General features: G+C 37.9%; 5 protein-coding genes across 8 annotated transcripts in view; all 5 read left to right on the forward strand.

Moving 5' to 3' along the window:
• Positions 1-59: 59 nt before the first annotated feature.
• LOC114517965 lies at positions 60-1,124 on the forward strand. Its single transcript, XM_028537819.1, has 2 exons — positions 60-117; positions 212-1,124. The coding sequence occupies exon 2, from the start codon at positions 252-254 to the stop codon at positions 1,122-1,124; it is 873 nt and encodes a 290-aa protein (XP_028393620.1). The 5' UTR covers positions 60-117; positions 212-251.
• Positions 1,125-2,881: 1,757 nt separating this feature from the next.
• Positions 2,882-4,284, forward strand: LOC114518377. Its single transcript, XM_028538356.1, has 2 exons — positions 2,882-2,971; positions 3,062-4,284. The coding sequence occupies exon 2, from the start codon at positions 3,102-3,104 to the stop codon at positions 3,954-3,956; it is 855 nt and encodes a 284-aa protein (XP_028394157.1). The 5' UTR covers positions 2,882-2,971; positions 3,062-3,101; the 3' UTR covers positions 3,957-4,284.
• A 1,597-nt stretch (positions 4,285-5,881) lies between these two features.
• Positions 5,882-7,326, forward strand: LOC114518409. The gene is made up of 2 exons (XM_028538399.1): positions 5,882-5,944; positions 6,042-7,326. Exon 2 carries the CDS (start codon positions 6,073-6,075, stop codon positions 6,919-6,921), a length of 849 nt encoding a protein of 282 aa, XP_028394200.1. The 5' UTR covers positions 5,882-5,944; positions 6,042-6,072; the 3' UTR covers positions 6,922-7,326.
• Positions 7,327-7,525: 199 nt separating this feature from the next.
• Positions 7,526-9,532, forward strand: LOC114518357 (transmembrane protein 199-like). 2 transcript variants are annotated; one of them, XM_028538336.1, is made up of 6 exons: positions 7,526-7,824; positions 7,995-8,071; positions 8,360-8,449; positions 8,815-8,851; positions 8,973-9,085; positions 9,364-9,532. In XM_028538336.1, exons 1-6 carry the CDS (start codon positions 7,593-7,595, stop codon positions 9,442-9,444), a joined length of 630 nt encoding a protein of 209 aa, XP_028394137.1. In that variant the 5' UTR covers positions 7,526-7,592; the 3' UTR covers positions 9,445-9,532. The 2 variants fall into 2 exon arrangements, with proteins under 2 accessions (XP_028394137.1, XP_028394138.1); XM_028538337.1 differs by having other exon boundaries at positions 8,973-9,004.
• Positions 9,533-11,839: 2,307 nt separating this feature from the next.
• Positions 11,840-18,307, forward strand: part of LOC114518384 — a 33,453-nt gene continuing 26,985 nt past the window's right edge. The window contains exon 1 of one of the 3 annotated variants that reach the window (XM_028538363.1): positions 11,840-11,930. The gene's annotated coding sequence lies outside the window, so the exon portion shown is untranslated. Of the gene's footprint in view, positions 11,931-15,814; positions 15,985-17,313; positions 17,330-18,307 lie in introns of those variants that run through there. The other 2 variants (XM_028538362.1, XM_028538364.1) reach the window with 2 other exon arrangements.

Consider the following 18,307-nt stretch of genomic DNA (forward strand, 5'->3'; position numbering starts at 1 on the left):
ATTTTCAACAACAGTATTTCCTGAAGTCATTTTTGAAGTCATGGGAAGTATTTTTCCCGGGCGTACAGAGTAAGGCTCGGCCGTCTTTACAGAAAGAGATAAATCAAACATTTTCAGGTAATACTGAGAGAGTCGTATCCATTATCCATCGCAGAAGGAATGATTTCTATTGTGCATAGAGCTTTGTTATTCACCTCGTTTTTCCTTTCAGAGTTCAGACGTAGTTGTGTCGCCAAGTTAAGTACATCAACATGGCCAGCGTTGTAGTTGAAGAAATCGCTGCGAACTTGCTCAAAGGAGTCATAAGTGGTATTGGAAGTAAAGTGGGAGCAGCAATGTTCAACAGTATCTTCGCTCAGAGTGTCCCCAGCTACTTTACCGAAGTTTACAAAGAGATCGAAAAAATAATGCATCAAGAAATAACAGAGAACACAATCAACGAAATTGACGGGGAGATAAACGGAACTTCGACGTGGGTCAAATTTGATTACAACCCCCGAAAAGCTTCTGGTGCATCTAAAGATGATTTGCATAGTCTTTTAGAACCAAAAGTCAGTGATTTAGCAATCAACATGATCGCTGTGCTTCAGCAGAAATCGTTTGCCGAATCCGCGTTGGCAGTATTCATAGTCGGCGCTGGAGTTCACTTGTCGCTTTTGCAAGAGTTGGCGTATGTTGATCCAAATGTTGATGATCCCCATCAATCATCCTACATTAAAACCATCCAGAAGTATGCTCCTGATTACGCTGATCACGCAGATAAAACCTGGAAAAGTGTGAAGACGTCGAGGGAGGCATTGTTCACTGAGGTGACTATAAAGAGCCAACCCATACCATCACCCGGTCGACCTCCAACTGACTTCCATTATACTTCCGAATGGACCGACGAGTTGACGGGAGAAAAGTTTAAAGATGCTACTGATTTCATCGGCGGAGTTTGGACGAATGGTAACTACGCTGATCTTGAAAATCGTGCGAATGCCAAACGTACGGAATACATCAATACGACAATAGCAGAGCTTCAAAAACAGATGCACGACCCTCCACACGCAGCGGAAACATGGAGAAAACTAGTCGATCAACCCCTGCCAGTTGTGTCATGTTCCCCTTGTAATTTGCTTTGAATTTCTTGAATTATATTGAAAATTGAAAACAATAAATAATGTTTTGAAGTTCGCCAAACAAAGGTTGTCAAATTTACGTAATTTGAAGGTGTTTATGGACATTAAATATTAGCACAAAGAGAGGTTGTTTACATGTGATTCTACTTTCCCTTCACTCATCTACCTTGGTATTCCTTAGAGATATTTTAGCTTATATTTAACCGATGTTCAAAAATTTACACGAAAATTTACTATGAAGCATGATAAGATTACTTGTAGACTAGTTTAACCATGCTACATCATCACGGAGATATAGATACAATATCATTACTGCATGTGTGTATGAAATTATAGAGATATACCCTGTTCGGAGTCATCTCCTTTGTCTTATGGCTCCTGTGGAAACTCGCATTCGACTCTATGAAGAGGGGCGTTAAAGTCTGGCTATGCCGGTGAAGAGTTCGGATTAAGAAAGTCAGGCAGGCAAAATGAATATTCTTTTACTCTTCATGCTTAGTAGTGTTGCCACTTTAATTTCAGTTGCTCAAGGAACCGTGACGTATGGATCTCTCTATAATCCTTACAGTAAGATTGAAATAGCCAGCTATAGTGTTTGTGAGATTGACAAGAAAAATTGGTAAGAAAGATTGAAATAGCTAGCTATAGTTTTTGTAAACTACATTCCAACGGTCCCCTGTGCTTCATACAGATGTACACCATAGAAAGTATTTTTGATCCTGTGAAAGAACAAAAGGGAACTTAAGACAGAAGGAAGGTTGATTGTCTACATTTGTATCGTCTGCTACAATGCTATTCCCGTGTGTCTGACAAAAGCTCATCGCTTATAATTTCAGTATTCACCCGAGATAAACCTAATTTAAACTATTTTTTCTTGACCAGTGAGACAATTTCTAATCGATCTAGTGCCAGTGAACCGTTCCAGATGAAGCCATGCATGGAGGTGCAGTTACGTACATAAGATCAAATAAAAAATCAGACTAGAATTTACATTAACCCAGTCTCAAAGCTTATATGCATTTTCCAAAAAATTGAAATTGGAAGAGGAAGCCTGCGATAGCTTTTTGAGATAGCCTGCGTTGCTGTTTACAGGTTTTCGTCGAGAGATACGTGTTTAGGCGTGGTTCTGAGCTATTCGTCTTAAAAAATAAATAGATAATATCGTCTGTAGCCGGTATAGTAGAGGAGCACACGTTAATTTGATCAACTGGTAAAACGAACACTGTAAATTCATAATAGGTGGGGTGAATCAAGTAAAGCCACACTACCCGGAAGCTCTGGTCACGTATGGGCCCCCACAGCGCCGTAACAATCAGCCTGCAGTGCCGCGAGGCCAATTTTACTCTCCTCGTCCGCAGAAGCCCTACTATCCTGCCCACACAAGGACGTATACCTCTGTGCAACCACGGCGTTATGCACCTGTTTGGCATCGAATATATTCCCAAGCACAGGTAAGACGATTCATTTGCAGTCCTGTAGTTCGGGTTTTCACTTTCATGAACAAGACATAGAAAAATTGTTGTAGCTAGAGTATTTATGAATAGTATGTTTCATTTGAAGGGTCCAACTCATTAGATAATGTGGATTCAGATTTCTTACGAGTTTTCTAAGGTTTTTCCATATATTCTTTGTATAATCAAAAAAAGCGCTCGCTTACATATGGCCGGAAGTTTTACTTAGTGACAAGCAGGCACTTCAGTGAAACAGGATTTGTTTCTGGCTAAACTGGTTTTATCAGCTCAGATTTATTTACAACAACAGTATTTCCTGAATTCACAATATTTTTCCCCGAACCACGTACAGAGTTAGGCTTGGCCGTCTTTGCAGAAAGAGATTTTGAACATTTTGAGGTAACAGAGAGTCATATCCATTATCCATCGCAGTAGGAATGATTTCTATTGTGTATAGAGCTTTGTTATTCACCTCGTTTTCCCTTTCAGAGTTCAGAGTTAGTTGTATCGCCAAGTTAAGTACATCAACATGGCCAGCGTTGTAGTTGAAGAAATCGCTGCGAACTTGCTCAAAGGAGTCATAAGTGGTATTGGAAGTAAAGTGGGAGCAGAAATGTTCGACAGTATCTTCGCTCAGGATGTCCCCAGCTACTTCACCGAAGTTTACAAAGAGATCGAAAAAATAATGCATCAAGAAATAACAGAGAACACAATCAACGAAATTGACGGGGAGATAAACGGAACTTCGACGTGGGTCAAATTTGATTACAATCCCCGAAAAGCTTCTGGTGCATCTAAAGATGATTTGCATAGTCTTTTAGAACCAAAAGTCAGTGATTTAGCAATCAACATGGTAGCCGTGCTTCAGCAGAAATCGTTTGCCGAATCCGCGTTGGCAGTATTCATAGTCGGCGCTGGAGTTCACTTGTCGCTTTTGCAAGAGTTGGCGTATGTTGATCCCATTGTTGATGATCCCCATCAATCATCCTACATTAAAACCATCCAGGGGTATGGCCCTGATTACGCTGATCACGCAGATAAAACCTGGAAAAGTGTGAAGACGTCGAGGGAGGCATTGTTCACTGAGGTGAAAATAAAAAGCCAACTCATACCACCACCACCCGGCCGACCTCCAACTGACTACCATTATACTTCCGAATGGACCGACGAGTTTACAGGAGAGAAGTTTACAGATGCTACTGATTTCATCGGCGGAGTTTGGACGAATGGTAGCTACGGTGATCTTGAAAATCGTGCAAATGCCAAACGTACGGAATACATCAATACGACAATAGCAGAGCTTCAAAAAGAGATGCACGACCCTCCACACGCAGCGGAAACATGGAGAAAACTAGTCGATCAACCCCTGCCAGTTGTGTCATGATCCCTCGTAATTTGCTTTGAATTTCTTGAATTATTTTGAAAATTGAAAATAATAAATAATGTTTTGAAGTTCGCCAAATAAAGGACTAATTTACGTAATTTGAACGTGTTTATGGACATTAAATATTGGCACAAGGAGAGGTCGTTTACATGTGATTCTACTTTCCCTTCACTCATCTACCTTGGTATTCCTTAGAGATGTTTTAGCTTATATTTAACCGATGTTCAAAAAATTACACGAAAATTTACTATGAAGTATATGACAAGATTACTTGTAGACTCGTTTAACCGTGCTGCATCATCACGGAGATACAGACACAATATCATTACTGCGTGTGTGTATGAAATTAATGAAATATACCCTGTTCGGAATTTTCTTTGTCTTATGGTTCCTGTGGAGCTCAGAGTTGTCTTGGAAAGACAACCTTCATGTGAATTATCTTTACTACTGTGTCAAGTGTGAACATGTGAACTCCTAGGATTATTATTGCTGCTAATATTACACCAATTGGTCCAGTTCACACCCCTTTTCCTACCGGAAGGTGTCGGATATCGTCGCCACTACTCGTGACTCTTAAATTCTCACTCATTAAAATTCTGAAATAGAATGATCGAAACATATGGAACACAATAAGATCTCAAAATAGTAAAAATATAGATTTCTCCGCATTCATTTCGATGCTAATCGAGGTAATATTAACAGACCGTTTACGAGATGCAATCGAAGAGGTCTTCGGGTTGGATTCAACAACAAACGATTTCAAAAATGAGCTTCAAATTTGGCGAAGGACTGGAGATAGTTCGAGCAACAATCATGTTGATGGAGTTCAAACTATAAATTGCTCCACTATTCCGTTGAAGAGCGTATATATACGCACAGAATTACAGAAATGAAATTGACAGATACTAGTCCAACTTTTTACTAATAATAAGTTCCATTCTATGTCTATGATTCAATGTTACTACACCAGAAAATCAAAATACACCTAGCGCATTTCGTGCGTAAATTGAGAGACAGCCTTTTTTATACCAACCCCCCTGCTATTTTCCCGCGTAAACCAACTCCAACAACGAAGCCAAAGTCAAAATACCCTAACAACAGACGAAATAACATTGCTTTTAACAACCAATTGCAAACTCCTGAAAAAATGTTGGTTGCACGGAATTACATTGATGGCGTCAATTTCCCGCAAGCCGTGGCGGGAAAAGTAAGTAAATGGCCTATCAAGCCCCAAACTGAACACAAATCCTGTACAATCCCTAATTCAACCCATAAAACCCTAAATGAAACCGAAAGCGGGCAGTCAATCCCAGGGACAACCCATCAAGCCCAAAGTTGGGCCAAACTATCCAACAAGTCAGAAACCGAAGCTATAAATCAACCAGGAAAGGGAAGCGACAAAAATACACGCGAAGTATACATATATCCATTAATATATCCGAAAGTACAGCGGATTTAGAGCAACTGCTGACAAGGAAAAGTGAAGTCGTGGAAAAACCGCTGCCCAAAAGCTTTACTGACGCGACAGGACCTCGTGCCGAAAATAATATTAAGTGTTTGTTAAGTGTTTTTACCTATTTAGGCATCAATACAAGGAATTGTTCAAGATCATTAGGATGCGAAGTTAATATAGAAATAGCTGTTAATAATCATCCGCTTAGATTAGCACATGGGACTTGATTTCACCATATGACCACCTGATTTCATAATCAATAATGGTCTGATGTGTAATCGGATGTTTATATCGAGTTTTCTAAGGTTTTTCCATATATTCTTTGTATGATCCAAAAAATGTGGCCGGACGTTTTACTTAGTCCCAAGCAGGCACTTCCGTGAAACAGGATTTGTTTCTGGCTTAACTGGTTTTATCAGCTCAGATTTACTTACAAGAACAGCATTTTCCTGAAACCACAGTATTTTTGCGGGAACCACGTACGGAGTATAAGTTAGACTCGGCCGTCTTAACGAAAGAGATAAAACACTTTCAGGTATAAATAGAGAATCTTATCTATTATCCGTTGCTGCATGTAGAAATGGTTTCTACTGTGTTGAGCTTTTTTATTCATCTCGTTTTCCCTTCCACAGGTAGTTGTATCACCAAGTTAAGTGCATCAACATGGCCAGCGTTATAGTTGGAGAAATTGCTGCGAATTTGCTCAAAGGAGTTTTAAGTGGTATTGGGTATAAAGTGGGAGCAGAAATGTTCGACAGTATCTTCGCTCAGGATGTCCCCAGCTACTTCACCAAAGTTTACGAAGAGATCGAAAAAATAATGCATCAAGAAATAACAGCGAACACCATCAGCGAAATTGACGGGGAGATAAACGGAACTACGACGTGGATCAAATTTGATTACAACCCCCGAAAAGCTTCTGGTGCATCTAAAGATGATTTGCATCGTCTTTTAGAACCAAAAGTCAGTAATTTAGCAATCAACATGATCGCTGTGCTTCAGCAGAATTTGTTTGCCGAATCCGCGTTGGCAGTATTCATAGTCGGCGCTGGAGTTCACTTGTCGCTTTTGCAAGAGTTGGCGTATGTTGATCCAAATGTTGATGATCCCCATCAATCATCCTACATTAAAACCATCCAGAAGTATGCTCTTGATTACGCTGATCACGCAGATAAAACCTGGCAAAGTGTGAAGACTTCGAGGAAAGCACTGATCACTGAGGTGAAAAGAGACGAAATCTGGCTAATACGAGTAACGGTGGTATGGAGCAAATGGACAGACGAGTTAACAGGAGAGACGTTCCCAGTTAGTACCATCTGGGTTGGTGTTTTCTTTGGTATTGGAATTTGGTCGAATGGTAACCGCCAAGAACTTGAAAATCGTGCGAATGCCAATCGTACGGAATACATCAATACGACAATACCAAAGCTTCAAAAAGAGATGCACGACCCTCCACACGCAGCGGAAACATGGAGAAAACTTGTCGATCAACCCCTGCCAGTTGTGTCATGATCCCTCGTAATTTGCTTTGAATTTCTTGAATTCCGACTGATTTAAACTATAATTATAAATAGTTTTGAAGTCCTAATGTTTTGAAGTTCCCGAATAAAGGAAGTTTAATTTAAGTAATTTGAACGTGTTCGTGGAACATGTTTACATGTGATTCGACTTTCTATTTCTACTTTCACTTATCTACCTTGCTATTCCTTAGAGATATTTTAGCTTATATTTAACCGACGTTAAATAAATAATACGAAAATTTACAATTATACAACAATCATGTACTATGAAAGAATAATAAGATTACTTGTAGACTTGTTTAACCGTGCTGTATCATTATGGTATATATAGGCACAATATGATTACTGCATGTGTGTATGAAAAATAATGAAATCCAATACAATAACCTTGTTAAGAATAATGCAACAATTTTCTCTTTTGAGTCATCTCCTTTGTCTTAATAATGTTTCCTTTATTTGAGTTATCTAATTCTAAACTTACCTTTATTTTTACAGGATTATCATTACCCCAGCCTCGTTCCCAGGCGCCTTAAATGTGTCGGAGATTGTCGCCACTACTCGTAATTCTCACTCATTAAAATTCTGAAATAGAATGATCGAAACATATGGAACACAATAAGATCTCAAAATAGTAAAAATATAGATTTCTGCGCATTCATTTCGATGCCAATCGAGGTAATATTAACAGACCGTTTACGAGATGCAATCGAAGAGGTCTTTGGGTTGGATTCAACAACAAACGAGTTGAAAAATGAGCTTCAAATGTGGCGAAGGAGTGGAGATAGTTCGAACACATCAGTTTATAGCAACAATCATGTTGATGAAGTTAAAACTAGAAATTGTAACACTATTCCGTTTAAGAGCGTGAAAAAAGTATTTGAAACGCTAAAGAAAGGTATACGCACTGAAATAAATTGACAGATTTACATTCCAGCCAACTTTTTGCTAATAATGGTATAATTGGAAAGTGCCATTCTATGTCTATGATTCAATGTTACTACATCAGAAAATCAGAATACACCTAGCGCATTTCGTGCGTAATTGAGAGACAGCCTTTTTTTGCAGCTGGGAAAGTTATATATTTGAATGAACTCATGGAAGGCAGTGGATTGTACATTGAACCAATCCATGAAGCAAAAAAGGTAGCATTATATGGTATATACTACCATATTATTACAATATTGTATCAGGTTACAATGACTACAGCTATCCATATTGTTATAACTGTCACAGCATGGTAATCACCATCACTGGTCATATAGATACACCATCAAACTTACCACCACCAACATCACCATCACACAATAATCACCACTTGTTCCACCAATGTTCATCACCATTGGTAGTGATCGTCACACCACAATAAGCACTTTACCAATATTACCCAATAACACACCTTATGACACAATGTTGATTCATATTTATTCCAGAGTCCAGAATTAGTTGCTCGACTAGAGAAACTACAGGCAAAGCAAAATGAACTAAGATATCGGGCCATGGTGAAAAATGTTGACAAAGAGGTAGATTTTTATGTGTGAAGGTTAAGAACTTGGTATTAAAACCAATGGTAATGAAACCTTTTAACTGGCTGTACAAGGAATTATGTTTTGCAATGTAGGGGGAATGAGCTGCAAGATATGACCATGCCCTCTTTCCTAATAGGTGCAGTTCAGATCACAACTCCCCCAATCAGATTAAAATTACAATTAAAATTGAAATGACCATGTCTAAACAGTCACCTGAGAATCACCATAAAAAATCCTTCAACTGACCAGTAAAATTGCAAGGTGTTAGACAGAATAAAATGGATTGACAAAGTAAACTGCTCAAATCAGGCACTTCCACAGGTTCATTGCCAACTAATGATTAATACTTTTATTTAAAGCTTTTGCACAAAGAGAAAAAAGCTGTTGGATTAGAGAGTAGGTCCTTTCATAGTTATCAGCCAGCAGTATTGCATGTTAAAATAAGTGATATAAAAACTTTGACAACTATACTTCTTGACCATAATCACAAGCCAGACATTGCTTTTTGTTTTCATAGTTCGTTCGACAAGTCGACAATTAACCTCTGTGGTAAATTTTGTTTTGTCCGTTGGTGGGACATTTGTGTTTGGTTATATGTGTTCGCAATATGCATTCACGCATGTTGGCCTGGTAAGACAAACGAGTCCAACTTGGAATTGTTATGTTTGTTATAAGTAATAAGTATAGCGCAAGCTTAGTTTAGTCGGGCTTTCCTTGACCTGAACTGCTTTTTAAGAAAAAAAAACCCACTGTAGAATTGCATGATATATTGGATATATAAATCCAGTAACTTCCTCAGAGCCAGAGGTTTATTAATGAGATTTATAACCGTTTTTGTGCGTGGCTAGACTGTATTGACCTACCCATAGTTTGTATAAATCATTGTAAATTCCCTTTCTTTTATGTAGAGAGTCATGTTTGGCCTCATTCTAGCATGTGCTGTTGCCGTGGCTGAACTTTATTTCATGGCGAAGGGTGCTGAAATTTGACAATAATACTAAATGAAAATTACAAATGAACAAACAAAAAACCGTTCGGGATACAGACAACTGTGATGTCGAAGAAAGAGCATAAAAATGGCGCATGTGACGATGCCGATGGACGCGGAAAACTGCGAATGCATTTCTAAAATATTAATTCCGAGTCTTTCAAAATAAATATATTTTCATTGACATTCCTACAGGAGTTTTTTCGGTTTTGTTTAAATTGTTTCTATTAACTCAAAGGTGGCCAGTAGTCTGAGTTGAATGTTCTAAACCCTTTGGCATTGTATAGAAGGACTCTGCCTCCCTTCTAGCTCTACAAATGATTCTTTTCTAATCAGAATGTTTTCTCAAAAATATCGTTTTTCTCTAATTCAACATTTTAAAAGTTTTTTTTTAATTTTCAAAAACATTGTTTTGACGTCATTTTTAGTCACATACGCAAAACACGAAGTCAACTCTGACAGGCTGTGAAGATAACAATATGATGATTTTCAATGCTATCATAAAACTGGAGTCTCCTTTTAGTTCATCGTCGTTTCAGAAACAACAATCACGCATAATATCATCCTCTGTGGAATTATATCATTATTATTATTATTATTATTATAACAGTATTTACCCAGTGAGCCTACATCGCCAAAGCGGTTTTCAGTAGGGCCCTGCTAAAATACAATTATTATATTACATCTATTAAAACTAGTTAAAAAGTTAAAAAGTGCGAATAGTAAAACGTTCATAACCTAGATTTGAAAAGTTGTAAACTCTGACAGTCTCTTATGCTCTCAGGTAAAGTGTTCCACTCACATGCAGCCTGGTAGACAAACCTTTGTTTACCCCAATTAGTTTTTACCTTCGATAAATATATATTATTTCTAGATCTGGTAAAATGACTATGAATATTATTGTTCATTACAAAGTCAACAGGAAAGTTACTCTCACTCTTTAAACACTTAAACATCGCAGTAAGACGGTGGGACTTTCTACGTTCTAATAAGGGTTGTAGATTAAGGAGAGTAAGTGCCTCGGTTGCTGAACTATACTTTGGCTTATCCAAGATTATCTTTGCTGCTCTGTTCTGTAGAATTTGTAGGGCTTTCATTAGAGTGTCATTGTTTTTGTCTCCCCAGACAGTATCAGCATAATCGAATAACGGAGCTATCAAACTCATATACAAGGTTCTCCTCGCATAGACGGGTAAAAGGGTCTTTATTCTTCGTATTAAACCGATTCTTTGATTTATCTTTTTACTAATTTCATCAATATGATCAGCCCACTTCATATGTTGGTGAATTGTAATGCCAAGATATTTGAATGACTCAACCCTTTCCAGTTGATTTTCTCCGACATAAACTGTAATTTTGTGAACATCCCGGAACTTACTGGAACGGTTACTTCCAAACATCATAAATTTAGATTTCGCGACATTTAGAGTTAAGAGGTTAGAATTGAACCAACATGCTAACTTGATAAGATCTTCATTAACCTTATCTTGGATCTCTTTCACGGAATTTCCACTATAATAAATTACAGTGTCATCAGCATATATCATCACATCACAGTTACTCAAGGATGTTGGAAGATCGTTTATGTACAGGATAAACAAGAGAGGGCCAAGAATATGCCACGATGTTATACCGCTATTACCGGTGCAGCGATCAATCGATACTCTCCAAGCTCATGCAGTAATAGTTTCGTTTCAATTTTCATAGGAACCTCATGCATCCTGCTATATATATATATTTCGGTTTAAAGTATGTCTGTAGCTGATCTGCAAAAAAGGGTCTTTTTTTCGGTTACTCTAAAATCGCGGCGCTTTGACAAAACATAATCGCTTGGGAAAATATGGCTATCACAAAAATCTACAATCTGATTATCAGACCTTGTGGCTAGGCTCGTGTTCTTTCGGGCGCCAGGTTTTCAAAAGCCGAACAAGAATATACAGTTATCAAATCATCACCGAAGACTTGCACAAAGGTCCGTAGGCACAAAAACACTATTGTATAGCAAAGACCGCCTGTGGAGGTGAATAGATCTGATACATTTTGTGTAAAATTACAGCTTTTCTGAACCTGGTCCTGGATTTCAGCAAATTTGTTCAATTTAATTTCTAGCCGGGGATTTACTGACGATACTTTTAAAAAGCGTCTTATGTAACACGCCAGCCTAATATTTGATGTCCTTCAGATCTAGACATGTAGGTTCGCTTCACTAACCTCACGTTCGGGTCTTTGTGCTTAACCGATGAAATCGCTTAGCCTTAGTTCCGCGTGTTTGACAAATACTTTGTCTGATTGTGCAAAGGAGACAGCGGGTCTTAGATTGCATATGCATGCATGTGTCTAAGTGTACATAATTATACAGTTTCAACAAGCTTCGCCTTCCGACAGGCAAGACTGAAAATAATCCTCGATAATGTCCTTACCACCGACAGCCTAAAACCGAAAGTCGCGATCCTCACAGGCGAATTGACACATGCAGTTTGAATTAAGGTAAGCTGTCAGTTTAATTTCGCAACATATATAACTATAATTTATATTTATTTATACAGTATAATGAGTATAAATTTGGGGGATTCCGTATTGCTCTCATGTGTATAATTTTGCACAACAGTTACTGTTGTAACTTTCCCTATTGCATGTCAAACCGTAGCACTCAGTCACATGCAGTATTCAGAAAGTATACCTGGAGTAGCGTGTGTCCATGAAAAACGTATATATCAAAAGTTGATATCCGACTGCCTGTAATAAATACATAAATTTCATTTAGCCGGAAATGTAGAATGTGAAAGTAATGGAAAATAAATCGGCTGTTGTACGGCCTTGCATGTATCTGAACTACCAGAATAGGGGATAATAATGTATGCAGTAGGTGGTACTCTACAAAGTACTGTCGGTGGTTTGTGGTCAGTTGAACGTGAGAGACATTATGATTTCAAATTATAGAAAAATTTCTCGCTTTTAAATGATCACACAAATATGGACTTCCTATGGCTTCGGGGCTCTTTTTAATGGGTTATCGATGACGTTATACAAAAAACCGAATGCAAATGACAACATCGTAATTTCTCGAATTCGGTTTTCAACAAGGTGGTATCTCAATCCTTTCACCTTCTGCTTGTTTCATTCAACTGAACTATAAAACTAATCATCCAAGATATTTCCGGCTTGTTACTGATGAGCAAGTTCAGAATTATAAATGCACATTTCAGTCTTTCGATTTTCGAATGATGGTAACTATAATAAAGTCAATCTTGCAAAAATAATTTTCGCTCAGCAATTTGACATTTTTAACACTTTGATTAATGGTGAATAAAAATATTTAGTTCGGCAGAGTTTACTTAATTTTTTCTGGTTAATCTTTTATTATCATTCATTAGGATCGTAATGTGCTTAAAAACCATTAGAAAGGGCGAGTAGCGTTTTTTCTAAATGGCCTAATACATGAAGTACTGATGCTGGCAGGTGGCCTGTAACTAAGGATGTCGGCCAGGGTAATGTCTATTGCGGTTCACTACAATGAAGACAAAAAACGGCCCGTTTGAACTCGTAATTACAATCCAGCACAAACGTCGAAAAATTTTTCACACAGTATATAGAATCTTCTCTTGGTTGATAGGCAATTAGCTCAGCATGATTAATGGTTAAGTCACATATTCTGGCTTGGTAATAAGGCTTTCAGCGCAGATTTATCAAAGCGGTTCTACTGATAAAAGCATTCAATTTGTCTCAGCGGCTTCCCTCCTCCAGTTATACCGAGAAAGGCATGCGTTCATACGGCTAAATCAACTCAAACTCCCAAAGTTAGCAGGATTTGCGTTAGATTAAGGTCAGATCTGATTGGTGTACATGCAGATTCCATTCTACTGTATTCAACCATTTATCATATGTACTGGTCTGTCGGGCTAAAATGTGAAGAGATAAGATTAGACTCGAAGATAGATTTATAGATATGTTCAACAAATATTGTGACTGCAAAACATCCAGGAATGTGTGTGATCTATAAGCCGAGCTATAAGCTGCGTGAATAACTCGCTGTAGAACTATTGAAAATTTTCGGGGGGGGGAGAGGGTCTGAGGAAAGAAGGGGGTGCCACGCCCTCCCCCAACGTCACAAGTATATTTGATTTTGATTTTCAATATTCAGCACCTTGAATTTCTATATTTCTTTGTAAAAAGACTTATGCTTTGTGCATGAGGTAGAAAATAGATTATTGCATGATCTTTTCAATATTTGCTGATTTTCTATGAGCTCTTGCAGAACTGTTTGCTGTCATCTAAATATAACCTCCTTAGCTTCCTTAAAGAAAGGCCAGAAAAGGCCAGTCATCATGCACCCTGTTCATTAACGCATGCAAAGAAAGAACAATCAAAATTTAACTAGTAACTATAATTCATCGTACACTTTGTGCTATAATGCGGATTATGCCTAGTTTCCATTCAGTCGTTAGCTGTCGTTACATGTCTTTCCGTGTCTTTGGAATAATCGTGAAAGACCGATAACGACTGAGAGAAACAGAAAACGAACGTGTCGCTCGGATAGTGTTGCTCCTATCTCAACGACATAAAAAGACAGGAAACGACATGATTCTTCCCATAATTCGTTATCGGTCTTTCACGATTATTCTAAAGACTCGGAAAGACATGTAACGACAGCTAACGACTGAATGGAAACTGGGCATAAGATTTGCCAATTGATAGGAAAGTTATTCAGTAGCTAGGACTTGACAATCGCAGGGGTATTTGGAAAGAATAGAGCATGGAATGATGCCAGGAGACGCGGGGGTCACATTCACATGACCTTCGTATTAGTAATTTCAGAACATGGACGCATAAATCTATCTGATCGCTCGTCTGATAAATCCATTGATAAAGGCCATTAGTATCTTGTATGTGTCAATATCAAAATTGATGCATTAACTCATTGAAGGCAATTACTATAGCGGACAATTTGCGGCGTATCTTGATAAATTATCATTCAATTTAGTCAGACAAAAAGTACTAATTAACAACCACAAAAGAAGATTTCAAGTCTTCCCATACTGCACGCACTGGCCTTCTCTGAAAACAAAGCTGACGAGTCAAATGTAGAGTATCCGTTTCCAGATCACGATTGACAGTTCATTAACTTGATACTTAAGTTTTTTGGATCAATTTTCTTATGAAACAAATGAAAGCAAGAAAATTAAGTTAATTCAAACCATGAAGTCCAGATCAACAGCCAAAAAAAGCTGACAACTACAGATTCTGTATCAAAATGAAATTACTGACCATTTTGACAGAGAACTGCACGAATGCCGCCCCCCCTGATCGGTATATACGTCCCTGTAGATCGTTTTTTTTTTAAATCAGTAGACAGCGTTTTAATAGGCTGTTGACTAATGGTAGATTGGCGTCAGATCCAATGAGATCATTCCTTATTTTCGTACCCTTAAATACCTCTATGGAGTGAATTTTAAAATGATGTTAAAATGACACGAACGAATGTTCAATAACTTTTCGTCGCTTACATTTGTGTGAAAGACATTCGCATCACGTACAATTACCACATGGTAAGGAAGCCTGCCGCCAATCGCTGTCCTATTTTAAGAACCGAAGTATAACGTTAACGGTAGATCAGCAGTGGAATAACAACACTATCCATCCGGTGGATTGCGCAATCGTACAACCCCAACGGTAGTGTAAACATGATTTGGCTTTTGTGTGAATCAGTGTGATGTTATATTACCATCACTGTGCATGGTCCTTTCCTACAGGAATAACCGAGTTTATAACTGAGCACAACTGTTTCACTGAGAAAAAACCGAATCATGCAGGGGCCGGTTGAACGAGAGCTGTATGGATGATGGATAGCGTTATTTTGATCGCTCTGAAATTGCTCTTTCATTGCTCTCATAGTTTAGATTGCACCTCCTTTTAAAGAACTACTGACGTCATATCTGTAATTTCATTGCTTTCAAGCATTTTACAGCTATTGAAAATATCATCATGAGTGCTTAACGCTATCCAGCCGTTGTACAACCCAGAATTTAGAATATCAGCAAACTATAGTAGTATACGTACAAAATTCCACGCCGGCATAACTGAGCTTCCCTGCATATATATATGTCCATATATACCATACGAACTACATGATTTGCGGACAAACGTTTTCTTAAACAATTTTTCAAAACACATCTGGCAAGCGCCAGCTATGCAGTTCCGGAATTACTATACACTCGCGATAAGATCAAAATTGATCATGATAGATAACCTGACGTATTCGAATCATTCTTGTCATATGAGTTGAGTAAAAGCACTCAAGAAGATAGGGCATACCAAACTGTTGCTCAGAACTGGCTGTTTCGGTAATATTTCGTCCCTATCGCCGCTTATATACAACACAACTCCGGTTTGCCGTAGAGAGAGGCTCGCTTATTGCTTGTCTGGCCAAAAAGGCGTATTAAATGGACAATTGATTAACGATAAAGAGTGAATTTTGTTTACAAAAGAAATCGAAAGAAATCGTGATCTAATCTAGAGAGGGAGACTGAGGTTGAAAATCACGGTAAGAATCTATACGAATCGATTATTTTTCATGTAACTAAGTTCTACACGGTGTTTTATACGTTCGGCGTAAAACTCTTCTCCTCATCTTACATAAACCTCTATATCTAAAGCCTGCTTTTCGTTATCAAAATTTCAATCGAAGCGCTTAGGGTGGGGGGGGGTGTCGCGATAACCAGGGGGTCGACAACCTAAAAAAATTCGACCTTGAAATCTAATCCGCGAAAAGCGCAGAAAAATTTGTCGACAGGGGAAGGGGGGCTCGGGTCAGTTGGACGCCTGTATAGTAGTAGTTAGTCGCGTTTACCTCAAATTTTTTGAGGATGGGCTGGCAAAATTAGCACGATGACAATTTCGCATAAATAAACCGTACATCAAAAGAAGGCTCATCAATGAGTTAATTCAATTAAAGTCGTCCATTGAAAGTCAAGCTTATCAACACTCAAATAACCGAAAAACCTCGACCACTAAGTGGAATAAATGAATTAAGTGAAACTGATTTCGAGCAGACTCATACCTAAATCTCCCCATACTTTTTGGTTTGGGAAGTTTTAAAAAAACACACGCCATGTGGTTGTTGTATCACTTATATATCAAGCAGTGGCGTTTTCGGTCGAATCTTTCGTGCCAATATGATCTCGAATTTAAACTGAAGAACTGAAGAAGACAAAACTAAATTGAATTAGCAATATAGTATATCAAATCAGGCAGTCTGACATGCATTGTTTTCTACAACGTTGTAAAGGAAGATGGAATAACACGACACTATAGCCCGGAGATCTATATATAATTCAACCGGAATTAACACTCGTGCTGAGGGAGGTTTGTGATGTATAGTCTTTCTGTTTTGTCAAATTACTTTGGATTACTTTCATATGGATCGACGTATGTATTTATCCCCACATACTGGATCGTTAATTAATTGACTGCGGGGCTAATTTCTTTCGAGACTTTTCAAATTCGCATCTCATTTTTGTAAAAAAAGTAGCTGAAGAACAAAGGTCTTAAACCGGCTCAAAACAATAGTGAGTTGTCGAAAGAGAAGTTGACAAACCTTACCACAAATGGATTTCAAAACATTGCTACGTACACAGAAATTAACAGCAGAGCTAACAAAGTATTTTTAGAGCAAACACAACTCGAAAAGTGCCGGAAAACGATAGAAACCACATACTTAATTGTCACAAACATTATTCAGAGACTGTCAAACTAAACAAAAGCCGACAGTGTGTATCATACGGATTCGATTTGAAGGTGAGGGAAGGGAAAAAGCTTACGTTATGGCTGGCTTCGGTTGATTCAAACTCGCAGAAAGCAGAAAGATTTCTATTAAAACTTCATATAAGGTATTCTAATTGCTTTTAATATGGAGAACAGACATTAGACAGACATCATTATAATGTATAGTTTTGTATTCAATATATCAGTACTACTTGTCTATCTATAAACGATCTAGCAATAATTTGCTTGACTTGGCCATGAACTTCTATCCAACACTGAACCGTGGTATACACGAAAATTAGGAAATCAGTTTTACATAAAAGCTAAATTAATAAAGACTATACCGGGCTTTCGTAACTGTAAACTTTGAACTCTCTAAGTGTGTGAGAGAGAATATGTATATATACACCATCTTTGCATGATCATTTTAACGAAGACAACCGTTTCGAATCAATGTCAATGATCACCTAAAGTACCATGACATTAATGAAAGGAATCTATATTTAGTGATCCAACATAGATCACGTTTATTGATCAACATCAAAGAATTTGCGCGCTATATATATCATCTTGACGTGATCTAACACTGCTTAACTAAAAAATAAATTCTGCATGTAGTCTACATCAGATCACCTTAAGGTAGCTCACATTTTAGACGATAAACCTTGCCACCACCTCTGAGCACGAGGTATCCACCTGACCATTCATACTTAAAAGCAACACCATTATATCCACACCATTGGAATATCACTTTTAAAGTGGTCATCTGAAACTTTAAGGCGATGTATACTACCTCTAGTTATTTAATCATGCTTTCGTTGAAATAAACTGAGTACAACATCAGATTGAATTGAGGTATTATATTCCCTAATCTCCCTAACAGATGATAAAAAGATAACCTCGCATGGTTGTCACCTGGGGCAAGTTGCATGAGGCTCTGAACCACATTTTGAGGAAGTTAAATTTCTGATTTTCCCACTAAATATGCTTAAAACGTTTACTTTCTATAATACAATGCAGCATAAATGTCTCGTATGGACAAAAGTTGCTTTCACCGCAAGAGTTAATCAGCTAACGAAAAACCTGCGGGTTAAACACATTTC

The sequence above is a fragment of the Dendronephthya gigantea genome, unplaced genomic scaffold (genome assembly GCF_004324835.1).
Source record: "Dendronephthya gigantea isolate DGI-Jeju-01 unplaced genomic scaffold, DenGig_1.0 000010F, whole genome shotgun sequence".
Taxonomy (NCBI): Eukaryota; Metazoa; Cnidaria; class Anthozoa; order Malacalcyonacea; family Nephtheidae; genus Dendronephthya; species Dendronephthya gigantea.